Source organism: Pygocentrus nattereri, chromosome 5, assembly GCF_015220715.1.
Source record: "Pygocentrus nattereri isolate fPygNat1 chromosome 5, fPygNat1.pri, whole genome shotgun sequence".
Taxonomy (NCBI): Eukaryota; Metazoa; Chordata; class Actinopteri; order Characiformes; family Serrasalmidae; genus Pygocentrus; species Pygocentrus nattereri.
In genome coordinates, this window is record NC_051215.1 from 19,000,890 (window position 1) to 19,028,116 (window position 27,227).

Here is a 27,227-nt window from a genome sequence, read left to right on the forward strand (position 1 = left end):
TTATATAAATGTTTTTGTATGTTTGTGTCGGTTGTCATGAAGTGCTTACGTAGGTGTCACGTAGCCTTTGTTACCATGCCCTACAGTGTTACCGAACTTAATTAAAATTACATTTTATGACATTTTATGATATAGTGAACTAAATAATGAACTTGGGTGGAGAAACCTGTACAATAATGAAACCGACGTTCTATACGCTCACATATTCTGAAAGGGCATTTCCAGCACGCCAGAACTGCCCACATGCTTAAGAAAGGCTAGAAACGCTATGAAGTGTTTTATTGAAGTGAAAACTTTACTATGACTTTAAACAGACATTTCTGACATAAAATACACTTGATATGTCATAGAACTAAAATCACATTTTATGACATAGAGAACTAAATCATGAACTTTGGTGAAACCTGTACAATAATGAATCTGATTACTGAATCTGATTGCCTTATTAGGCTCACTTCTTTATTCACTAGAATATTTCTAAGATGCCTCTTCACTTTTTACTCTTATTGCTTGTTTTTCTCTCTGGTGTTGACCAGTGGAGTATGGGTACCTCTTAAGTTTTTTCCCTCTGGCTCTGTGCAAGTTGTTCTTGTCACTGTCTTCTTTGTCACATAAGGCTTGGACCTGGGTTTTTGTAAAGCTACTTTGTCAGTGCCTTGTGAAAAGTGCTATACCAATCAATTTAATGTATCAGATCTACCCAGCTGTAGCCACTGGAACTCCAGTTAGACTTATGTTGTATTTAAACGTGATTCTCTTAATTGTGGTAGTGTCTAAACATTTCCTTCAGTACGGTTATTCCTTAACATTAAAGGTGACAGCTGTAACTACATGCAGGTTGACTCTTTTAAGTGTGAACCTCCCTCTATGTGCCTCTACTTTTAAAAAAAAAAAGAACAAGTCTTGCCAGTTGAGAGGCTCAATGGGGAAGTGCTGAAAATTGTTAAATATTGTAAATGTGTTTGGTTTATTGTTCTTGCTAAAACGGTGTTTTTATTAAAGCCAATGTATTTCTAATTGTCACAATAAACTGACTCTGTCTTATGTTGTGTTGTACTGCGTGCTTTTTTTTTTTTTTTTTTTTTTTTTTTTATTAAACAGTGGCGATTAGAGTCAGGAGTCCCAGAGTCTACAATGACCAGTGAACTTGCATGAGCTTACTTAAGCTGATAAAGTGACAAATCTGTTCTCTTATGGGTAACATTTTGTCTTACGACGCATTTACTTAATCATTAATGGATTTTGAAGTCTCTGTTGCTTTAAAACTGTTGCTATGTGTGGTTTCAAATAAACACGATCAAGATAAATGAGCCAGAATATGGATAGAAACGCGATCATCTGCCGTTCCGCAGATGTATATTCGAGAGTTCCACTTTTTCCCTGGCCAATATCCTACGTCTCAAAATAGAAGGCGATGAATTTCCTCCACTTCAATGTTTTACCGACGTTTCGCCTCTGTATGTGTTCTGTCTGGGGAGTACATTATGAGTATAACACTGTAAAACAGCTAGAATTGCCACATGCAGGAAAACTGTTCACGCTATATTTCAATGCCAATTTATTTTTTTAAACGAAGAGAGTCGCCCTCTGTGAGAGTTGAGCTCTTTTTACACTTGTCGTCCCGAGCAAACTTTTTTTTCACCTCAACCGAGAGTTGGTGCGTTCAGAGCACGCGAGAACAGAGATTGAAAAACAGCCAAGACGTTTCACCTCTTCCTCTGACGTACCGCGGCTGTGCTTTCGCGAACAAACTGGTTTAGACAGCGATTGAAACGTGTTTTCCTGTCCTGCCTGCGACCGGAATGTAACATTTCGTCAGATAATGATACTGTGTAATCCAGAGGAAACATAAAATCGCCCCGGTGGTAAGTGATGACTTTTTTCTTTTTGTTATACTACCCTTTATTGCATTTTAGGCGGTCCTTAATATGACGTACTTGTGTAGGCTATGTTTTGGATTGCTAGGGAGACTAAATTGGAATTTTGGTATGGTCTTCGCAATGTTAGCATTGTTTAATGCTGGAATTTAAAAAGCCGCTGAAAGTTTCATGGGTAAAAGGTTGCGAGTCTAACAGTCTAACCCCCTTTTTTGTGTGGGGTGGGGTGGGGGATACGGGGGTGTTCTAGAGTGTCTTTAATATCTTATTTAGCTTATTTACATACCAAAAGCACACATTTAGCTGATATATTGTGGGTTTCAGTAGTTTCATTGTTTGTCTGTAGAGACACACCCATTACACTTCAGCTAGCCAACTAGGCGTAACTTCACAGAATATCTGCGAAATGGCACGTCGAACTTACAGGGAGAAAGTTTTTAGTCCCTTAGTTTTAATCTTATCCAAACGGTTTGATTAGTTTACACGTAATGTGGTAGTCAGTGCGTTTTCAGCAATAAAGACTTCAGTCTCTGAGCCAACAGTTTTGTTCAGTCTGAAGTCTGCTTCAGTTCCATGTATTTTGTATTAGTTTAAGTATAAAAATCTGCCCGATTGCCTGTCTATTATTTATATGCATACATTTATACAAGGAGAATAAACAATGTTATTGTTTTATTTGTGTCAAAATCATGTTGTGAAAAATAACAACAGAGAAAATAACTTTATAGTTTTCTCATATTCTAGGGTGGATATGGCTCGCCGTTCTCAGTGTTCCTCAGCTGGGGACAACCCTCTGGACCCCAGCTACTTGCCTCCACACTACCGTGAGGAATACCGCTTAGCTATTAATGCCCTAATCGAGGCAGATTTAGAGGGCTACTATGGGTTCCTACATGAAGCCAAAGTGGTGGATTTCTTATCCCAACCAGAGATTGAGTACATCAGATGTATGGTGCAGGGGCCACAGCCAGTAGCACAACTGGATAGGAGGTACATAATTGGAGATGGAGATGGCTCCTCAGACACTTACTGGCCGATTCAGTCAGACCTTGATGCCCCAGGCCTTGACTTGGGATGGCCACAACCACACAGATTTGTTGGACCCACAGAGATCACTACATTAGTCAACCCTTCTGTTCCTGAAATGCCAAGTATCAAGGAGCAAGTTCGCAGAATGATCAAGAATGCACAACAAGTGGGTTTTATACTAATTTTGCTTATGCTACAGTAATGAATATTATACTAATGTGTACCACTAGTATACTACTGATGTTGAATCATACTAACAAATAGCTGATTCATTGTAGTATTCTGTAATGAGTAGGAGTGGGGTGCGTTTCTTTGTGTTTACCAAAGGTGATTGCTGTGGCAATGGACATGTTTACAGATGTTGACATCTTTGCTGACATCCTCAATGCAGCAATGCGCAATGTGGCTGTTTATGTTCTCCTGGATGAACTGAATGCTGACCACTTTGTTGCAATGGCGAACAACTGTAGGGTCAATCTGGATGAAGTTAAAGTAAGTATTTCTACAGTAATCCTTGCATCTTAAATAATACTCATTAGTGTGCAGCACAGAGGGTGGATTTAAAAAAGTATTGTACTATATTTCACCCTGACAGTCTTGTGATCAAGCAATGAGCTTTAGAGAACTGTATCCTAACATAATGCAATGCCACTTTGAGAGATAAAACAAATGTTTTGAAATATTTGTCACCATAACATTTAATATAGAAGCCAAGAATTTGGCTAGATTTAGAATTAGATTGCTTACAGTATTATGCAAATCATTAAGCCAGCCTGGTCATACATGTTTTGTTGATTTACTAAGTAAAAATAAGAATATATTTTGTACAGAGGAAAAAGTTATGTTTTACGCACAAATTCCTGGTTATTTAATGAATATATTTTGGGGGAAAGCAAGCTATTACAACCTCAATTCCAAGGAAGTTGGGATGTTATGTAAAACATAAATAAAAACAGAATATGATGATTTGCAAATCCTTTTCAACTTATATTCAATTGAATACACTACAAAGACAAGATATTTCATGTTAAAACAGATAAACTTTATTGTTATTTGCAAATATTCACTCATTTCGAATTTAATGCCTGCAACACATTTCAAAGAAGTTGGGACAGGGGCAAAAAAAGACTGGGAAAGTTGAGGAATGCTCAAAAACACCTGTTCCACAGGTGAACAGGTTAATTGGAAATAGGTGAGTGTCATGATTAGGCATAAAGGGAGCATCCCTGAAAGGCTCAGACGTTCACAAGCAAGGATGGGGCGAGGTTCACCATGTTGTGAACAACTGCATGAGCAAGTAGTCCAACAGTTTAAGAACAATGTTTCTCAATGTATAATTGCAAGGAATTTAGGCATTTCATCATCTACATCTTTTGATATCATCAAAAGATTCATAGAATCTGCAGTAATCTCTGCAAGTAAGCAGCAAGGCAGAAAACCAACATTGAATGCTCATGACCTTCGATCCCTTAGGCAGCTCTGCATTAAAACCAACATAATTTCTGTAACGGATATTACCACATGGGCTCAAGAACACATCAGTAAACCATTGTCCGTGAACACAGTTCGTCGCTCCATCTACATGTGCAAGTTAAAACTCTGCCATACAAAGCGAAAGCCATGTATCAACAACACCCAGAAACTCCGCTGGCTTCTCTGGGCCCGAGCTCATCTGAGATGGACTGACGCAAAGTGGAAAAGTGTCCTGTGGTCTGATGAGTCCACATTTCAAATTGTTTTTGGAAACCATGGACGTTGTGTCCTCCAGGCCAAAGAGGAAAAGGACTGTCCGGATTGTTATCAGCGCAAGTTCAAAAGCCAGTGTCTCCGATAGTATGGTGGTGTGTTAGTGCCCATGGCATGGGTAACTTGCACATCTGTGAAGGCACCGTTAATGCTGAAAGGTACATACAGGTTTTGGAGCAACATATGCTGCCATCCAAGCAATGTCTTTTTTCAGATGTCCCTGCTTACTTCAGCAAGACAGTGCCAAGCCACATGTGTTACAACAGCGTGGCTTCATAGTAAAAGAGTGCAGGTACTAGACTGGCCTGCCTGCAGTCCAGACACGTCTCACATTGAAAATGTATGGCGCATTATGAAGTGCAAAACACGACAACAGAGATCCTGGACTGTTGAGCAACTGAAGTTGTACATCAAGCAAAACTGGGAAAGAATTCCACCTACAAAGCTTCAACAATTAGTGTCCCCAGTTCCCAAACGCTTATTGAGTGTTGTTAAAAGCAAAGGTGATGTAACACAGTGGTAAACATGCCCCTTTCCCAACTTCTTTGGAATGTGTTGCAGGCATCAAATTCAAAATGAGTGAATATTTGCAAAAAACAATAAAGTTTATCCATTTGAACATTAAATATCTTGTCTTTGTAGTGTTGAATATATGTTGAAAAGGATTTGCAAATCATCATATTCTGTTTTTTTTTTTGCTTTACACAACATCCCAACTTCATTGGAATTGGGTTTATAGAAAAAGCACCCTAAATTTGCAGAAAATGCCATATTAAAGTTTTTTTTCCCTGTAGAGTATGTTATGATTTTTAATTTGTAATTTAACAAGGTGTTTAAAATTTTGTATATGACTGTTTGTTTGAAATTCAAGACATAAATAATAGATGTACCTTTCAAACAGTCTTAGAAAAAAAGTCTCCAAAAGTGATATAAACAACCTGGTGTAGTAATTCTTGTGCACCATTTTTTAAATCAAAAAACTTCTTTCTTATAGCATGACTGAGTAGATTTGTTAGACTGTTGTTTTGCCTTATGTATTACAAGCATGTTGTTTAAAAAACCCTAGCAACACTGCTGTATTTGATGCACCAGCAAAAACAGACAAAATCTGGTCAGTGATGGTTTCATGGTGATAGCTTTCTGTGATGGACAGGGTGGAGGGTGGTCTAATAAAAGTTGCAGGAAGAGATGGGTTTATAATCCACATTTACTGTCCAAATGTATGGTGTGCGTATTTAAACAAATGGCCACTGCAGCTGAAAAAATAACATTTTTGGAAAAAAAAGTAGAGATACATGGCACAAGCCAGATTGGATCCATGGATTCATGCTGTCTTGCCAAATTATGACCCTACTAGATGCTTGTTGCAGCAGAAAGATTTTCCAATCATCGGTCCAGTGGGGCTGCAATATTTGATAAAATTTGATATTCAAATAATTAAAATATTCAGTAATCAAAAGCAATTAGAATAACTTGGGACCTTTAGCCTTTTTTTTGAAAGCATCTCTTTCAGTGCTTTCTTTTTTGTCCAAGAGGAACAGTGAGCTCTAAAAAGAGCAAGATAATCTACATACAATCTACATACATCTACATACACGCAATAATAATGTGATTTATGGGTTTCCCTTTTTCATATCGATCAAATGGTGCACTCTACTGCATTTGTTTCAGAGAATAAATTGAGCATTCCAGCTGGCAAGCTGCCAGTCCAGAGCAGAGTTTAGGATATGCCTGGATTCAAAGTGATTTTTAAGCAACTTACAAACATTGCCACAGAGAATCTAAAACATACATAGTCATAATAGTAATAAAGCATAATAGTCATAATAGTAATAAAGCAAAACACATATCTATTCATCCATCCATCCATCCATTTTCTAAGCCGCTTCTCCGTCAGGGTTGCGGGGGGGGGGTGCTGGAGCCTATCCCAGCAGTCTTCGGGCGGAAGGCAGGATACACCCTGGACAGGTCGCCAGTCCATCGCAGGGCAGACAGACAGACACAGACAGTCACTCACACACTCACACCTAAGGGCAATTCAGCATGTCCAATTGGCTTGACTGCATGTCTTTGGACTGTGGGAGGAAACTGGAGAATCCGGAGGAAACCCACACAGACACGGGGGAAAACACATATCTAAGCTTTGCTTATTCCTATAGAATATCCAGCTTTGCTTATTCTTATAGAATATTTGAATATTGAAAATTATAGTAGTTTTAGTTGTTTCTACATATATCTCGGAGAATGCAAGCCATAGTTTAACCAGGTTTGAGATATTAGAAACGAAAAGCAACAGATAACAACTCTGTCAGGACTCTTTAATGAAGCATCAATGTAAAACTGCCACACACAAGGTGAAATGTTAGCATGCTTGTTAAAAGCTTAAAGATAAAACAACGAATTCAAATGTTTCTGATGTTCATTAAATTAGAATGACCAAAAAATGTTTTATTGAGCTACAGTTTGCTCAGTGCTCACATACTACTAGAATGGGGGTGCTAACAATAATTAGCACTATCACATGTAGGCCTAGTGCTAATAAACACGATTCCCTACTGGATTTTACCATATGGTGGCTATCGAGATAAGCCTAAAAAAAAACCTCCCAAATCAAACTTGCAATGGGGACCTATTAAAATAGACCTTTCTCATAGTTACTGCATCATCACATTTGACTGTCAATAGTAATTTTATTGAACTTCTGCCTCCAACATCTAACAGAGCAGGATAAGAGGTTTTTTGGTTATCAGCCTCCCTCAAAAACCTTTGGCTAATTCTCAATGCAGTAAATAGAAGAGCAGCTGGCATTTCTGGTAGTTCCATCCAACATGAACAAAAGGCTACTTTGACTTGTCCAGAGTCGTGCAAAAGTTGAAAGCATTTGAACTTTGCATGACCCTGCATATCTGCTGCAGCATGCTCAAATCAAATCAAAATCAAATCAGATTTATTGTCACATCACAAGAGTACAGGAGTACAGGTGAGTGAAAAACTTGGGTGCAAGTTCCCACTGAATGCAGCGACAGTATTTACAACATGGAGTAGAATGGTGAGAGAAAATAGTAATAATCATAATAATAAGTAGAAGAAGAAAAATATATATATATACATACATATAAATTAAAATAAAAATTATATATATATATATATATATATATATATATATATATATATATATATACAATAAACTAACTTAAACAATATACACAGACATACATTATATACATAATCTTATTGCACTGAATGTTAGGTAAAAAGTCATAAAATATAGATACTGCAATGCTGTGTACATGTGCAATAATCTATGTATGTGTGTGAGTGCGGAGATAGTCCAGTAGGTGACTTAGAGTAACTCAGAGTAAAGTGCATGGTAGAGAATGAGTCCGAATGTGCAGTATAAAGTAAAGTAAAGTGGAGTGCATTGAGTTCGTATGGGGTGGCAATGGGGTGGGTAGGGCAGAACACTGTTCTACTGTCTGTTCCACAGTCTGGTCGCCTGGGGGAAGAAGCTGTCTCGTAACCGGTTAGTTCTGGTCTTCAAGCTTCTAAGCCTCCTTCCACTCGGCAGCTGTGAAAACAGGCAGTGGCTTGGGTGGGAGGGGTCCTTCATAATCCTTCTGGATTTCCTCAGGCAGCGGCTGATGTATAAATCCAGAAGGTTTGGGAGCTGAACTCCGGTGACGTATTGCGCTGTGCGTACTACCCTCTGCAGGGATTTCCTCTCGAGGGCGGTACAGCTCCCGTACCAGGTGGTGATGCTGCCAGTCAGGATACTTTCCACAGTGCAGGTGTAGAAAGTCCTGAGGATGCTGGGGTTCAGACCAAACCTCCTCAGCCGCCTGAGGAAGTGAAGGCGTTGTTGGGCCTTCTTCACCACCCGTGTAGTGTGTTCTGTCCATGTCAGATCCTCGCTGATGTGAACACCAAGGAACTTAAAGCTGCTAACCCTCTCTACCGCAGTCCCATTGATGGAGATCGGGGGGTGTACTCTCTCCTGCTTCCTGAAGTCCACGATCAGCTCCTTAGTCTTACTGACGTTTAGAGAGAGGTTATTCTCCTGGCACCAGTTTTCCAGGATGTTAACCTCCTCTCTGTAGGCCGATTCATCGTTGTTGGAGATCAGGCCTACAATCGTTGTGTCGTCAGCAAACTTGATGATGACATTGGAGCTGTGTCTGGCTGTGCAGTCGTGGGTGTACAGGGAGTACAGGAGCGGACTGAGCACACAGCCCTGAGGGGCTCGAGTGTTGAGGGTCAGAGAGGAGGATGTGATATTGCCCATCCTTACCACCTGCCGTCGACCCGTCAGGAAGTTAAGGATCCAGCTGCACAGTGTCCTGTTCAGACCCAGATCCCGGAGCTTGATGTCGAGCCCACAAACAGCATTCTCACATACGTATCCCTCTTGTCCAGGTGGGAGAGGGCAGTGTGCAGGGTCAGGGCGATCGCATCGTCCGTAGATCTGTTCCGCCTGTACGCAAACTGGAGTGGGTCCAGGGTGGCAGGCAGTGAGGAGCAGATGATATCCCTGACCAGCCTCTCAAAGCATTTGCTTATGATGGAGGTTAGGGCAACAGGTCTCCAGTCATTCAGACAGATAGTGCTGGAAGTCTTAGGAACTGGCACAATGGTGGCCAGTTTGAAGCTTGCCGGCACGATCGAGAGAGTGAGGTGTTATAAATGTCTGCATACACTCCTGCTAATTCCTTAGAGCAGACTTTAAGCACTCTCCTGGGTACACCGTCTGGACCAGCTGACTTGCGTGGGTTCACCCGTTGGAAACCTTTGCGCGCATCAGCTTCGGAGACAGAGGGTGGGTTGGGATCAGCGGTGGGCGGGGCACTCGCCAGGCACACAGCGTGATCTGCCTCGAAGCGAGCGTAGAAGTGGTTCAGCTCGTCTGGCAGAACAGCGCTGGTGTTGGACAGACTGCGAGAGCTTCTCTTGTAGTCTGTGATGTTGTTTAGCCCCTGCCACAAGCTCCGGGTGTTGGTTGTGTTGAGCTGTGCTTCCACTTTCTCTTTGTACCCGCGCTTGGCTGCTTTAATGGTTCTACGGAGAGCATAGCTGGCTTGCTTATACTCCTCCGTATTCCCAGATCTGAAAGCAGCGCTGCATACGCTGAGAGCGGAGCGCACGTCACGGTTCAGCCAGGGCTTCTGATTGGGGTATACGCGGACTGATCTGGAGGGCACTACGTCATCCACACACTTGCGTATGAAGGAGGTGATGACATCTGCGTTCTCGTCAGTGCTGTCTGACGAATCACGGAACATTTCCCAGTCCACGTGATCAAAACAGTCCTGAAGTGTAGCGTCTGATTGGTCACCCCAGCGGCGCACCTCCCTGATGGTGGGCGGCTCCCGTTTCAGCCTCTGCCTGTAGGTTGGCAGGAGTAAGATGGAGGAGTGATCTGATTTGCCGAACGGGGGTCGGGGGAGGGCTTTGTAGGCATCCCGGATGTTTGTGTAGCAGTGATCGAGTGTCCGGTCTTTCCTCGTGAGACATGTGATGTGCTGGAAAAGTGTAGGACAGAAAGTTTTGAAGTTAGTCCGGTTAAAGTCAGTTTTCTGCTGAGCTCAAAGCAGAAAGGAATCAAGTGGAGAGAGCAAGAAAATAGCTGTTTGGCAGAGTTATTAATATTATTATTATTATCATAGCAGTTTTACTATCATGCATATCATGAGATCTTACAAATAGTTATTGTGATATAAATTTATTACCCGCCCCTAAGACAGTGCCACAATACTGTTTATGTTCGTAAGGTACTGAAAGATAACATAAATACAAAAGAATGTAAGTGACTTGACCAGAGTTAAAGCTGCACTAGTTAAGCTGCCTTTCAGGTAATGATCATGGCAATGATCATGTACAGTATAACAGATTATAAGATCATTTAGCCACTTTGCTATTTTTTATATGTGACTAACACTTATGCTTTTTCTTTGTTTATAAGTTGAATATTTTTAATTTAATTTATTTACTCACACACACTGAAATTGTTTAAATGGTCACCAATAAAAAAGGAAAAATGAGAGAATCTATTTACTACATGTCTAAAAGTAGCCACAGTAACTCAAGTAATAACAGGGTTCCCTCAACCATGTTTAGTCACGCAGCAATGTTGTGTAACTGGTGTCACAGCAGTCCTTGATGAAGCAGCAGTCCTTACATGTTTACATTCAAGTAGATTGATAACATTGTCAGGAAGAAAGGGATATCATGATCGCAAAAACCTAGACTTAGGTAGGCTTTATTGTCATTCCAATTTACACTGTACAGAGCGCATTATAACGAAATTACATTGCATTGGCTCAGAGTAGATCAGGGAGAAAAGGGAAAAAAAAAAATACAGTGTATTCAACTTATAAGCGATTAAATCTCTGATACTATTGCAAGCAGTAGCAGCCGAACAGGGCGCCGCCATCTTCTGAAATATCTTACAATGGGGCAATGGTGGGGAAAGAGTCCCATTTAGATCTAAGTTCACTGTTGACATTTTCAAGTAATGCTTAATTTATGAAAAAAAACATGTTTAGTTTTTCTTCCCCCAAAAGCTGTGTTCATAAGCAACAACATGAAAATTGTTAGCCAATATTTTAAAATGAAATCCTATGTCAGTTTATGTCTTAATGATTCCATTTCATTTTATTGACAGTGTTCAATGACAAAGAGACTAAAATAGAAACATTTGAAATGTCAGTTGTGTTTATTACTGAAACAGTTTGTCATTCAGCCTTTATTTAAACCAGAAAGTTCACTGAGGATGATTTTCATTTATAGTGTAGCCAAGAAAGTTAAACAGGGATTGAAAAACATTACAGTTACATTTAATCAATGAAAACTGCTTCATTAAAGAGTCCTGACAGAGTTGTTATCCATTGCTTTCTGTTTCTAATATCTGAAACCTGGTTAAACTATGGCTTGCATTTGCTGAGATATATGTAGAAACAACTAAAACTACTATAATTTTGAATATTGAAATATTCTATACGAATAAGCAAAGCTGGATAGAATGTATTTATTGTGCCTCAGCTTTCTCCAAAATCATTGTTGGAAAGGGAAGATTTGAGAGATAATTGAGAGATAATTTGATAGCTCACAAGGATCAAGATTAGGTTTCCTAATCAGAATTTTAATTAATGCTAATTTAAGTGCTTTTAGTATATAGCAAAGGCAAAGAGAAGAGTTTGTAACTGATAAAATGGCTTGTTTATTGCTGGTCAAATTTCTTTGAGTAAACTTGTCAGAACTGGATCTAGTATGTAGAACATTTTGATGAGGAAATAAATTTAACCAGCTAGAATTTGTTGAAGTAAGGTAAGGATTCCAGCCTCTTTGCAGCAGTAACACTGTAGTCAAGATCTAGATTTGCTTTGTATGGTTGCAGGTTTGTAGCAGTTAACTGTGTATTTTTTCTTTTTATTTTTCGATTTTTTTATTCATTCATCATCATCACTTTTATTCAAAATGCTTTAAATGTAAGAGTGTAAGCAGTTGTAGTGTTATACCAAAGAAGTAGAATGGTTGAGCTAGTTCTGAAATTTTGTTTGATTTGGGGAACAGACATTGTCTCAATTACAACCCCAATTCCAATGAAGTTGGGACATTGTGTAAAACATAAAAAAAAAACAGAATATGATGATTTGCAAATCCTTTTCAAGCTATATTCAACTGAATACACTACAAAGACAAGGTATTTAATGTTCAAAAGGATAAACATTATTTTTTGCAAATATTCACTCATTTTGAATTTGATGCCTGCAACGCATTCCAAACAAGTTGGGACAGGTGCATGTTTACCACTGTGTTACATCACCTTTCCTTTTAACAACACTTAATAAGCGTTTGAGAACTGAGGACACTAATTGTTGAAGCTATGCAGGTGGATTTCTTTCCCATTCTGGCTTGATGTACCACTTCAGTTGCTCAACAGTCTGGGGTCTCCGTTGTCATATTTTGCGCTTCATAATGCGCTACACATTTTCAATGGGAGACAGGTCCGGACTGTTGTGGAGCCGCAACAGTTCTGCAGCAGTGGAGAGATTATTCAGGCCTGATTCTGATTCAGAGTCAGAGTCAATGATGAGGATTTTGAGGCCAAAGTGTTGCTGAAGTTTAATAAATATTCTGAATGTGAATGTCTGTACATGCAATGATCAGGCATAATATTATGAGCATCTCCTTCTTTCTACGCTCATTGTCTATTTTATCAGCTCCACTTACTATATAGGTGCACTTTGTAGACTGTAGTCCATCTGTTTCTCTGCATACTTTGTTAGCCCCCTTTTACCCTGTTCTTCAGTGGTCAGGACCCCCATGGACTCTCCCAGAGCACGTACTATTTGGTTGGTGGTGTGTAGTGTGTGTTGTGCTGGTCTGAGTGACTCAGACACAGCAGTGCTGCTGGAGTTTTTAAACACCTCAATGTCACTGCTGGACTGAGAATAGTCCACCAACCAAAAATATCCAGCCAACAGTGCTCTGTGACCACAGATGAAGGACTAGAGTATGGTTAGCTTATACTGCACAGCAAAATATGTTTCTCTGGATTTACATGTACAAGGTGAACCGACACTGCTGTATCTGATACACTCATACCAGGACAACACACACTAACACACCACCACCACTTCAGTGTTACTGCAGTGCTGAAAATGATGCACCACCCAAATACTACCTGCTCTGGGAGTCCATGGGGGTTCTGACCACTGAAAAACAGGGTAAAAGGAAGCTACCAAATTATGTAGAGAAACAGATGGACTACACTCTGCAATTGTAGAACTATAAAGTGACCTATATAGTAAGTGAAGCTGATAAAATGGACAATGAGTGTAGAAACAAGGAGGCGGTCATAATGTTATTCCTGATTGGTGTGTGTACAGGCGTGACATTCAGAGTCTTTATTAAATTTCAGAAAGACTTCAGCCTCAACATCCTCATCATTGACTTTGACTCTGTATGGGGTGAGAATCAGGCCTGAATAATCTCTCCACTGCTGCAGAGCTGTTGCAGCTCAACAGCAGAACTAGATTGCTAGGTAAAATAGCATCCTCCTTTGCTGTAAAATCATTAACACACAGTTCTAACAGTTTTCACAATAAATGGTCTTAAACGCTGGAGTTGACGCATAACTGCTAATTTACCAACCTTTAGTGTTGAAGACTGACGCACAGACTGCTGAACACACAGCAACGCAATAAAGCAATTTGGAGATGAATTGACTTGCATTTATAAATCACTCTGGTTTGCTGCTAAGTTTAATCTGCAGCAATTCGCAAAACTTCAGCTTCTTTTTCTCCTATTTCTCGTTTGAATTCTACCGTTCCACCTTAAAAGGTGCAGCAGTAAAATCTGGCACGTTAGGCACCATTTAAGGTGGAACGGAACAATTCAAATGAGAAGCTGGAGAATGAGAAGCGTCTTCAACCTTCAGCTAAAGTAATTTTACATTTTACAAGAAACTTGTGGAAAAGTTTCCCGAGATGCGAGAAAAGTGGCTACAGCTGAGGTAAAGGATAAAGTAGAACAAAGCAAGTCTGTGTTTGCGTTTATATTTTCAGCCTGTACTATCAGCACATACTGAAATATACTTACAGCCAAGAAGGTAAAATGGACATAAATGTTTGTGGCTTCCAAGATGGTTTGATTCTTAACATGTCGGTTGCGACCCCTGCGTTATGTGAGCATGTGAGGTGAGCACGTGCCTGTTTGCTCAAGCTGTCTGCCGCTTAGTCAGGATTGCAAAGTGGCCGCCAGTCCAGTGAACAACTGCGTTATGTGGTTCACATTTTGCGTGCATTGCCTGAAGCGTGTAGTGAAAATTTTTGCAACAGGTACAGAAAAATCTGTAGGTGCTACAGCTATTAGATACATTTCATAAAACTGTAGTGGCTACAGCTACTCGTTACTGAAATTTGTAGCGACCTACAGAAAGTAGTGCCATACTTAGCTACTCCCCCATGCCTGCAAGCATTGAATGTTGTAGGACCCCTTTAATGACAGACAATAAATTTGATTTGTTGTTAGTTACCCAGTATCATATATTGTTGCCTACCTGGTAGGTAGTTTTGAACATGGTTAGCAAAAGCGGTTGTATCTGGTTTGTTTAGTTGCAATCTCAAGTCAGTGCTATCAGGTATATGACTGGCTACAGAATGACAGTATGATACAACGTGAAAGCTGGAGCAAGATGTTTTTAAGAGAGATCACTACCTTACAGACATTGAGTATTAAAAGACTTGGCTAGAAGAGTTAGTAATGAAACAAAGATAATCTGACTTGGCACTTCTAATAATCAAAATACAAGGATTAACTGTCTAAACAATAGTCACTAGTCTGTATACCCGGTATGTCTGGCAACAGTCCATGCTTTAGTTCTTACTTTAAGGAATGAGCAAATTTCAGTAGTAAGCCAGAGACTATTCTGTCTTGTGTAAATTTTTTTAGAGGGTATGTTTGGTTCTTGTCTAGTTTGTCATCTGGAATTTGAGATGTACTGTGAATTTCACTCAATGCTAAGTCATGAACAAATTTTTATATTAAATATTTTTGCACTCTAAAAAGTATCAGACAGAGTTTCCAGTTTGAACTAATTGCTCTTGAATTTAGAGTAGAGATTGTACATTCATGCTGTGTTTTTAGTTGTACCTGTTGCAATAAAAGATGTAATATTATTTGGAGTAGGGTTCAACTAACTGTCTTTGCTCTCTATACAGTTCCTGAGAGTTAGAACTGTCTCTGGCAGCACCTACTTTTGCCACACAGGAATGTCCTTCAAAGGTCAGATGACTAATCGCTTTGTGCTGGTGGATTGTAAAATTGTTCTGAGTGGCAACTACAGGTAAAATGATTTGAATTTGATTTGTGGAATTATGTTAGATTACACATTTTCCTAATCTGACATTTTTTGCAGCTTTACGTGGTCATTCGAGAAGATTCATCGGTGCATAGCCCATGTATTTCTTGGAGAGCTTGTGGCAACCTTTGATGAAGAGTTTCGAATTCTGTATGCCCAATCCGAGCCGCTGGTAACTGAAAGTCCCCAGACATATGCAGAAGATTATGGCAATTTACCTGGAAGACAAAATATAGCAAACACTCGTATATTTAAGAGAGAATATCCACCCACTGAAGAACATGCAGAATGGCTTGCATGTTCATTTGAAGACGAAATGAATGTACACCCCAAAATGTTAGCCTTTAGGAGAGTTGAATCAATCCACAGTTCCACAGACGAGCGTCTTCCTCTTCTAGCACAAGCACAGCAATTTGGAGGAAAGCATTCTTACATGGACCAAAGAAGACTGATGAAAGGCCCAAAGGAAATGGGTAGTTTTAGAAGGCATGGGTACACAGGATTACTAAGTTATCCTCAAATGAATGCAGTAAACAGAGAGAAGCAGCATATTGAGGGTTTAGAGATTCAGAGTGCACACTTTCCAAGGGAGCAGTTTTTCAATCAGAGGACAAGTCTAGAGCCTGGGAATGATGCATATGGAAAATTGAGAGACCACAAGTTCCATCAAGTAGATCCGTTTCCAGGACCTGATTTTCCTCATGAGATGGATGATGCAGAACTGCCAGGTGATTATGATCATGTCCAGAGATACTTACATTCTTGTCCTGATATGGAGGCAGCACCTGCTGGAAATTTATTATTGCCTGTTCAATCGACTCCCAGGAGACACAGTATGGGCCAAAGCTACACTTGTCAGACCTCACCAACTCAGCCAAACCTACCAGATCGGAAATATTTTTTTAATGTACACCACAAACGACAAGACCAAAAAGAAGGATTACGAGATTGGAGGATCAGCTCATATCTCACTGCACTTCAGCACCCAGAACAGGAAGATATGGCAGAATTTCAGAGAACTGATTTTTGTGATAATGCCACCTATGTCATACAGGAAAGACCCTGTGAATCTGAAATTTCAGAGACAAGAAAAAACAATAGGGAGTTTACCAATGCTCCTACTTTCAAAGGCCCCTTACCTCTTCAGCCCTTGAACCCTTTAACACTGCCTAAGAAGTCACTTGATCATCCAGTAGACTACCAGACGTTACTGACAAATACCAGACCAACCCCACCAACAACTTCAGAATCATCATGTAATACTGAAGGTGACAAACTAGAAGAGATGCAAAACAGAGAACCTAAAGAAAGTAATTTAATTTGTGAAGAATTTTTCCGAAGGAGGCCCAATCTAGCTCTCCAGAGGAGTTCAAGATTAAGGCACTCACTCATTTTTAACTCTAATCTAGAACAGCACTCTTCAGAAGATGTAAGAAATCCATTGAGTCAGGATGATGGGGATAACCAATTGAAACATCCCCCTGTAGTTTTTAATATCCTACAGAAAAAGAGACCTGTCACAAAGGAACCTTTTCAACGGAATAGTCTTGTTAAATCTTGTGAACCATCTACTGATTCTGCTCTGAGGACAGACTCAAAAGACCGACCCAGCAAAGAGGAAATTTCTGAGGGAGATAAAGGTGAAACTACTGACATTTTTCTAATAGATTCTGAACAAAAAAGAAGCTCTTCTCAGAGGATTCAACCTCAAGATGCCCTTGCACAAACAACTCAGTGCCGATCTGTTGCTTTGCAGAGGTCAGCATCCTTCATAGACATGAATGACCCTGAATGTAGACTGAGATATTTCAAGGAATTAGCCGCAAAACGCAAAGCTGAATTTGCGCTAGCAAAATTGTCTACTGAAGACAAACCGTCCAAAGAGTCTGTTAAGCCAAATAATTCCCTCTCAAGTGACACAGTTGGAAGAGAGCTTGCTTTAGAGGCCTCAAAAACTCCACAGGCTACAACAGCCATGCTACCTACTTCTCCACAAAAATTGGCTGTGGACAGTTCTCAGGACTCTAAAACTAAGGCACCTGGCTCACAAAACTTACCTGATAAACACCTGAAGCACAAACTATCCTCTGATTGCAAGATGACACAAGAATGTGACAGTTCTTGTAGAGCAATACCTACAAGTGCCACAGATGCTGAGAAAATTAAGCTAAAGCAACAACTAACTGACACATTCTCAAATACAGTAGAAGACAAAATTGCCTCTGCTGCAAGTTCAGGAGTACAGTTAAGTACAAATCCCAAACCTACAAGCCAGTTGAGTCCCATTCAAAATGTCTCCTCACCAGAACTTGTATCTCCACAGGCTAAATTACCCAAAGTTACTGATTCAAGTGCTTCCAGTTCATCTGTGAACACACAAAATGTAAAACTCAGTCAAGCAGACTCCATTTCTTCCCAGGTTGTGACAGGTGCACATGTGTCCCTTCAACCTAGCAGCACAGATAAAATGCCTACTGATTTGTCACCAACAAATGCTGTTGCATCGAACACAAGCACTTGTCAACATCCCACTGGAACAGAGACAGGCCTTTCCAGACAGCCTGTTCCAGCAGAGGGCAGACTTTCCAAGCTTTCTACTACAGCAGAGACAGGCTATGCCAAACAGACAGACATTTCTCAGCATACCATTGCAAAAGAGACTGGACTTTCCCAACATCACTCTGCAAAGGAGTCTGATTCTTTCCTACATGCCACTTCAAAAGAGACTTTCCAACATCGCACTGTGAAAGACATTGGTTTTTCTCAACAATTCACTGAGTGTTCCGAACCCCTCAATGCAGACCCTGCTAAACATCCCACTGTTATGGGGCCTTCTCAACATCTCTCTTCAGTGGTGACAAGTCCTTCCAAATCAGATTCTTCCATTTATTCATCAGAACCTTGCCTCCATTTCTGCACTAATTTACTAAGCACTAGCCCTCCAGCACAATCTGTGCAAATGCAAGCTGTGTTGGGCTTTGCAGGAGAAAACACATCAAGTACTTTCCCCATATCTAAGCCACATGCTTCTACCTCCTCTTCTAGTTCTAACATAAAACATTCTAACCCTCTTACTGCAGTGGCAAACCCACCATCCACAACCAACAAAACAAATACCATGCCTATCACAGGACTTCTGTCATTAGAGACTACCCTACCTAGTAACACCAGTGGAGTAGAGTTTGGTTCATCCCAATATGCCACTGCAACAGGAAATGACTTTATTTCTGAATCGTCCACAACAAATAACTGCTTGTCTGTAAATATGTTACTCAACACCACGCCCATTGACGTCACTCAAAAAGACATGGACTCAGCAACCACACCATCACAAAATATTTTATATCTAACCAAGCAAATTGCTCTGAACACTGGCTCAGTTACAACTTCTCTGCCAGAAACTAGTTCAAACAGCCTGTCCTTAACAGAAACTACCCCAGCTAGAAGCACATTGCAAACAGAAAAATGCTCTGGGCATACTGCATCTGACTTGTTTCCTTTACCACCTAACACAGTCTCATCAGAGGTGAACTCACCTAACAGCAGTATGCCATCAGAAACTGACTTGTGTACAAATGTTACAATAGAGACTATTTCTGTTGCCAGCCCTATTCAAACAAACACAAGCCCATCTACAGAACACAGTCCAGTAGAAACTAGTTCATGTATGAAAATGACTTCATCACCTACTGACTCTACTTCAACAGAAAGTGTGTTTCCAGAAACTGGCTCAACAACAAACAGTAAAAATAAAGATTTCAGGACATCTCAAAATAATATCCTGACAAACATTAGCTCATGTATTTTTACAAACTGTAGCCCTACAGAATGTAGTACAATTGCTCAGTCTTTTCAAAAAAATTCTGCTCTGGGGTCAGGTGAGATCCAAACAGTAGCCCCCACACAGTACCTTGTTGACACAGCTCCACTTAATAATGACATTAACCCTAGCTCTTTAGTAAGTCTACCTTTAGTGACAGACATTCTAAGCCATACTTCATCAGAGGTCTGCCAGCCTCTAAATCAGTTAGCAGCAGAGATCCAGACAACTCTGGACATCACCCAGTCGGCTGCACATTTACCACATTACCCTGAATCCAAAGGAAGGCCAGATGAAGACCAGAACAAGAAGCTCACAAAAGAACAAACGCAGATGCAAGAGGCATCAATTGACTCTGTGAGGCATATGGCTATGGAGGTTCCTATTGACCTGGGTAATGACAAAGTAGATAATATAAAAGAAACTGCAGCTGGAAAAAGTGCTGGATCCAATAATGCTGAGCAGTCTAAGGAACTAGAACCATGCACTGATGCGGTGAATCCGCAGCCTCCTTCTGCAGAAAAGCCTACCCACCAGTCCTCCACTGTGAATGTTCTCTCATGCAGCAACCTTAGGGATGACACCAAGGTCCTTTTGGAGCAGATATCAGCAAAGAACCAGGGCAGAGCATCAAAGATGACTGGTACTTGTGATGGGGCTAATGGGAACACTCAGACAGATAAACAGATATCCAGTCATCTACAAAGTAGATCCCAGACTCGGTACTCCACGGCTTCACCCGAGGAGCGGGAAAAATTGCTTAAAAGGATGGAGAGCATGCGGAAAGAGAAAAAAGTTTACAGCCGTTTTGAGGTAACTGATATACTGCATACTTTCCATAGTAAATATAAAAATTTTATGCCAAAAGCTACTGTTCTGGGGTGCGTTTCCCAAAAGCTAAAGCTCACAAAGTTTTGACTCTGAGCAGTTACACCAAAGAAGTCTCCAAATCAATAAAAAATATACAGTGTAGCTTTAAAATTAGAATTTGTCATATTTTATTTTCATTTGTCTTTTGTCATAAATTATTCAAATGAAGTGAAATAATTAACACAATTGTCACAAATTGATACAGACCTGTTTTCATGTTTTAAATTTAATCACAAAATATTTATTAAAAAAACGCAATGACTAGGAATGATTTGATATGTAAATTTTACATTGTGTAAAAGATGGAAAACAAATGCAACAATTATTGGGGACTCCTTTCTCTGGGTAGAGGGGCATCTTGCTTGGTTTTAAGACTTTCTTTGTTATGCTATAACAATGGACTTGGTTTCATTTAAAGTCAATGGATGTTGTCCTCGAGTAGGGTATCTTTTCCCTTTTGCCCAATTATAATTAAAATGTTTATTTTTGCTAAGTTTCGGATTACAAAGTCCTTCAGGAATCTCTTGCAGAACTGACTTCACATTCACCATTAGTTTATTCATTATTCACCACAATTCATCATCTTAGGGAAACTCACCCCATTACTGTTACATGGTGGCATGAAATAATGTGTAGAGTAGGTCTACAGTCGTGCCTACTAATGTATATATATTTTATGTGTTTCATGTTTAGGCACCGTAATTTGGAAGTAATGAAGAGGAATGGTACAGCTAAACTCTATTTCAGAAAACTGTATCAGATTGCTTCAGAGATTTCAGCCTATGTAAAATAATATTGAACTATGCAGATAAAATTTATGACTAACAGCTGCAGTGCCTTTTGATGTTGTATTTTAAAATGTTCACAGGCCACTTATAAACCAAAAATGTGTAAAAAGTTAGATACTAACTAGGGTCTGACCTCAAAAGGGGCTGTCTTTATGTTGCTCTGAACAATAGTGTCCACTAACTGCAAGTGCCGACATAATCCAGGTATCTACATTCAATGAGCACTTTATTAGGAACACTTGTACACCTACACTTCCATGTAGTTATCCAATCAGCTAACTGTGTGGCAGCAGTGGAGAACATAAAAACATACAGATCCAGCTCTACAGCTTCAAGCAATGTTCGCATTAACCCTCAGTATGGGGGCTATGGCATAATTGTTGGTGCCAGACGCGGGCTGAGTATTTCTGTAACTGCTGATTACCTGTGATTTTCACACGCAACAGTCTCTAGAGTTTACTCAGAATGATGCAATAAAAAAACCCAATGAGCGGCAGTTACAGAATGGAAATGCCTTGTTAATGAGGTGGGTCAGGGGAGAATGCCCAGAGTGGTTAGAACTGACAGAGTGGCTAAGGTTACTCAGACAACCACTGTGTACAATTGTAGTAAGCAGAAAAGCATCTCAAAATGCACAACATCAAACCTTGAGGTGGATGGGCTACAGCAGCAGAAAACCAAATCTGGATCCACTGTCAGCCAAGAACAGATAGCTGAGGTGCAGTGGGACCAAGCACAACAAAACATAACAGTTTAAGTCTGGAAAAATGAAAAAAAAGTTCGCTTTGATAAATTTCAATTTTGAGGCACACGAATGCTAGAGTAAGAATTTGAAACCAACAGCATGAATCCGTAACCATGTGCATCCTTTCATGGCCACAATTTACCCATCTTCTAGTTGACCAGAATCTCAAAGGAATGCGGAATCCAAGCCACAAAAAATTGAGGCTGTTTTGAAATTCAAAGCCTTACACAGGACTAATATAGTGTTCCTAAAAAAAGTGCTTAGTGAGTGTATGTATAATACATATACACTGCCATACATCTGTACTAAGACAGTGCTTGCATAGTCAGATTTGTTAGTTGTATAGTAGGCCTCACAAGTAATTTTAAGCGAAAACACATACAAAACTTAAGCTTTTATTTTGTGCTTTATAACTTTAGAATACTATCCACTTTTTATGTGAGTTCTCCATTGAACAGAAATGTATATTTAACCTAAATACAAAATGACTTTTAAAGATGTTATTTGATCAAATTACTTTATTATATATAAGCTTTACATATACCTTATTAAAAATAAAGATATAAACCATGTGTAATTGAAGTGTCTTGCTTCTATTATAACTTAGTATATCATAATTATGGCAATACCTCATAATAATGAGAACTTTTCATAATTATGAGATGCAAAGTCATGATCATGAGATGCTAAATCATATTTATGGGAGTATTCTTGAAATAGTAAGTCACTGAGCTAGTGTGTCATAATAATGAACATATTAAGTCATAATTATGTAATACTAAGTCCTAATTATAAGAAAGTTATAAGTGAGTCATAATAATGGCATACTAATTTAGAGTAATGAGCAAGTTATAATTATGACAAAGCAATGCATAATTATCAGATGTTAATAATTGAGATAAAAGCTCAAAATGATGAGAAACATTCTCATTATTATGAGTTACTAAGTCATCATTATGAATTTCAATTTTTAAGAATTTTTAATCACATAATGCCAGAAGCCTATCAGGGGGGTTTTTAATCACATAATGCCAGTAGCCTATCAGGGGGGTTGTGAACACAATCAAGAATATTTCAAATGTGGTTTTACAAATGATGAAATCCTAACTTTATTTGCTAAATTGCATGGGACTGTTCAAGCGAATGGACTCTTGAAAGGCTGAGGTGGGAACAACTGCAAACCTCTATTCCTAACTTTGTTTGACATACTGATGGCTATGATACGCTTAAACTACTTAGAATTGGACTAAGTGGTTGTATGGATGGGTTTCCCAGGAGCCTTATATTGCTTGAAGCATAAAAAAACAATGATCCAAGTGTCACTGCTGTTTTATTTATCAAAGATTGGGGTTGCCCTAAAATACTAAGATTAGCTTTAGGAACAGAAAATATTAATGTAGATTTTGGCACTTTTTTGTGTCAATCTGAAACAGACCATGTCACATTTGGTGCAAGCACTGAAAATAAGTGTACTGAAACTTAGTGGCTCATCTTGCATCACAAATGTATCCAGGTTTGGATTGACCTTTTCAACAAAATGGGAAATACAAATCACTGGTTCAGTTCTGTTTTCTCCTCATAATACAGATATGAGCTTAACTTAATCATTGCCTGCACACACTCTGTATAGGTGTTTCACTCATATTTATCACAGGAGACAGCATTATATAACTTTTTTTGAAAGAATGAAATCATAGTTTACAAGAATGACAAGACACCATGTTTATTTCTATGGTCTATTTTCACACTATGTTTAGAATTATATGAGGAATAAGACATTGTAAATGAATTAAATGAATTCGTTGCTTCCAGTTATGTAAAACACATCAAGAACTTTATATACAATTGAAGTATGAGAATAAGTTTATTGTTGTAGTTATGTGATGAATCCAGTATATTTACATAACTCAGTATCTTCTGCCTCACAAGATTGCGTTGTTGCATGTACTCAGTTTGAGCTCCAAGAATTAAACACAGTTGCTTCAGCTTGAAACAATCACAGAATATGCCTAGTCTGCAACTGACAATGTCCACATGGTCATCCATCCATCTTTCATGCAGTTCCTCCTCTACACTAAATGGACAAAAGTATTGGGTCATACCTCTCAATCATTGAATTCACAGGTTTCATTCAGTCCCAATCAAGCACAAATGTCTTCCTTCCTAGATATTTCACAAACACCTGTGAGTGGTGTTATTAAAAATGTGGAAGTGTTTAGGAACCACTGAAACTCAGCCACAAAGTGGCAGACCTTGTAAAGTTACATAGTGGGGTCGCTATGCACATAGCATGTAAAAGCCACCAAACCCTCCTCTGGCATCAACATCAGTACAAAAATTGTGCACTAGGAGCTTAATAGCATGGGTTTCCATGGCCGAGCAGCTGCATGCAAGGGTTACATCACCCAGCCCAAGTGTCAGATGGAGTGATGTAAAGTATGTAAAGTAAGTCCACTGGACTCCAGAGCAGCGAAATGTATTCTGTGGAATGACCAATCACACTCCATCTGGAAGTCTGATGGACAAGTCTGGGTTTGGTAAATGCCAGGGGAATGTTACCTGCCTGACTGTTTGTGCCAACTGTAAAGTTTGGTGAAGGAGGGATAATGCTATGTGGTTATTTTTCAGGGGTTGGCCTATGCCTCTTAGTTCCACTGAGAGACATTTTAATATTTCAGCATACCGTGGCTTTTTGGACAGTTGTATGCTTCAAAATTTTAGGGAACCATTTGGCCAACACCCTTTTCTGTTCTAGCATGACTGTGCCCCAGTGCACAAAGCAAGGTCCATAAAGACATTGTTGGGTGAGTTTGGTGTGGAAGAACCACACCGAGCCCTGACCTCAACCCTATCAAACGCCTTTGGGATGAACTAGAGCGGAAATTGCAAGCCAGGCCCTGTCGTCCAACATCAGTGTCTGATCTAGCAAATGCTCTTCTGGATGAATGGGCAAAGACACCTTCCACAATCTTGTAGAAAACTCTCCCAGAATAGTTGAATAGTAGAAAAGAGTCTATAGCTTTAAAAAGGGGGGACTCCATATTAATGCCTATGGATTTAGAAAAGTTAGGTGTAGGTGTCTCAACCTTTTGTCCATGTAGTGTATATGCCGTCAAGAACTATTTGTAATGTCTGTAACTATCTGTAATACAGTCAAGAACTATTTCCAATGAAAAAGAAGCTTGGGCTCAGAGAAGGTGGCAGTGTTTTTAAATCCTGTTTGTGTTTTTGTTTTGCATGGGAGTGTTTTAACTTGCACTTATGGATGCAGTGGCAAACTATGTTCACACACAATGGTTTCTGGAGTCTGTATTAGGGGCTGAAGATCATGTCCAGCCAATATTGGTTTCCAGCCTTAGAGATTTGTCGAGATTCTATGAAATTTTTAATGATATATACTGTAGATTATGAAATACCCAAATTCTTCACTTCTCTACATTGAGAAATGTTATTATTGAATTGTTGCACTGCCTGTGCAATGTTTTACAGAGCTGTGAACCCCTCCCCACCTTTATTTCGCTCCCTCTCTGGGATGCTGTAATACCCAGTCATGTTACTGACCTCTTGCCAATAAATCTAATTAGTTGGAAGATGTACCACCAGATTTTTGTACCAAAATGTACTAAAATTTAAATTATTTTTGCAGTACACAACTTTACCGGTCTGTTGTTACAGATTTGTGAAATGTGTCATTGGCATTAAATTCAAAATGAGCATATATATATTCAACATTTCTTTTAGTTTCAATATTTGATATGCTGTCCTTGTACAATGTTCAATTATAACCCCAATTCCAATGAAGTTGGGAAGTTGTGTAAAACATAAATAAAAACAGAATACGATGATTTGTAAATTCTTTTCAACCTATATTCAATTGAATACACTACAAATACAAGATGTTTAATGTTCAAACAGATAAACTTGATTTTTTTTGCAAATATTCACTAATTTTGAATTTGATGCCTGTAACACATTCCAAAGAAGTTGGGGCAGGGGCAAAAAAAGACTGGGAAAGTTGAGGAATGCTCAAAAAAAACACCTGTTTGTAACATTCCACAACTCCATATTATAGTGTTAAACATTATATATCAGGGTATGTATTGTAAAATATATATATATATATATATATATATATATATATTTTTTTTTTTTTTTTTTTTTTTTTTTTTTTTTACAATACGTACCCTGATATATAATGTTTAACACTATAATATGGAGTTATATTTTTTTATTCAACAGATTTGAAATTTAACAAAGGGTGCACAAATTCTGCAAATTGTGCACAAATGACTGTTGGTGACCTAAAGATAGTGAGCTTTCACTAAAGGATCTAACTAATTCCGAAGCTGACTAGTGACAAGCTGCATTTTATTAAGCACACAGTGGGTTTGATCTGTGTGTTTTGATTCGGAGACGTGTGTTTTTAACCAGCTATCAGATAGCTACACAAACAATGTCATCACAGTTTACATAGTTAACTACCGTTACCTTTCTCCTTGAAAAAACGCCGTATATCCATTTTCTTTCACCGTCAGCTACCTGCAACCTGCTGCCAAAAATGGCTAGAGCACTTGTGCGCTGCCCCACGGGGGTGGGAGTGGGCTCTCATCCGCGCCCGCAAAACCAGCAAGCTGATTGGCTGTTTCTTCTGAAAGGCGGAACTTTATCCTTGAAGCGGCACTATGATTGGCGTTAAGAGATTTCCTATTCTCACAGCAGCATTGGCCTCCTCATTAATAGTACAGCTGAGCGAAAAGGTTCGGGGCTACTGGATAATCATTCGGGGCTGAAGCCCCGGAAGCCCACCCCAGGCGACGCCCCTGGGTGAGAGTCATGATTGGGTATAAAGGGAGCATCCCTGAAAGGCTCAGTCATTCACAAGCAAGCATGGGGTGAGGTTCACCACTTTGTGAACAACTGCGTGAGCAAATGGTCCAACAATTTATCTATTCATCTACAGTCCATAATATCATCAAAAGATTCAGAGAATCTGGAGAAATCTCTGCAATTAAGCGACAAGACAGAAAACCAACATTTAATGCCTGTGACCTTTGATCCCTCAGTTGGCACTCCATTAAAACCAACATCATTCTGTAATGGATGGGCTCAGGAACACTTCAGAAAACCACTGTCAGTGAACACAGTTCGTCGATCCATCTACAAGTGCAAGTTAAAACTCTGCCATGCAAAGCGAAACGCCGCCGGCTTCTCTGGGCCCGAGCTCATTTGAGATGGACTAAGCCAAGGTGGAAGAGTGTCTTGTGGTCTGACGAGTCCACATTTCAAATTGTTTTTGGAAATCTTGGATGTTGTGTCCTCCGGGCCAAAGAGGAAAAGGACTATCCGGATTGTTATCCGCAAAGTTCGCAAAGTTCAAAAGCCAGCATCTCTGATGGTATGGGGGTGTGTTAGTGCCCTTGGCATGGGTAACTTGCACATCTGTGAAGGCACCATTAATGCTGAAAGGTACATTCAGGTTTTGGAGGGACGTCCC

General features: G+C 39.5%; 1 protein-coding gene across 1 annotated transcript; it reads left to right on the forward strand.

Moving 5' to 3' along the window:
• Window positions 1-1,714: 1,714 nt before the first annotated feature.
• Window positions 1,715-21,030, forward strand: LOC108442659 (protein FAM83H-like). Its single transcript, XM_017722816.2, has 6 exons — window positions 1,715-1,865; window positions 2,622-3,072; window positions 3,234-3,398; window positions 15,371-15,495; window positions 15,568-20,143; window positions 20,894-21,030. The coding sequence occupies exons 2-6, from the start codon at window positions 2,629-2,631 to the stop codon at window positions 20,900-20,902; spliced, it is 5,319 nt and encodes a 1,772-aa protein (XP_017578305.1). The 5' UTR covers window positions 1,715-1,865; window positions 2,622-2,628; the 3' UTR covers window positions 20,903-21,030.
• The last annotated feature ends 6,197 nt before the right edge of the window (window positions 21,031-27,227 follow it).

Bases quoted from the DNA above. Each gene is read 5' to 3' on its own strand.
- LOC108442659 (XM_017722816.2), top strand. From the start codon at position 2,629: ATGGCTCGCCGTTCTCAGTGTTCCTCAGCTGGGGACAACCCTCTGGAC. The intron at 3,399-15,370 runs GTAAGTATTTCT...CTCTCTATACAG, and splicing joins TCAATCTGGATGAAGTTAAA to TTCCTGAGAGTTAGAACTGT. The intron at 15,496-15,567 runs GTAAAATGATTT...CATTTTTTGCAG, and splicing joins GTTCTGAGTGGCAACTACAG to CTTTACGTGGTCATTCGAGA.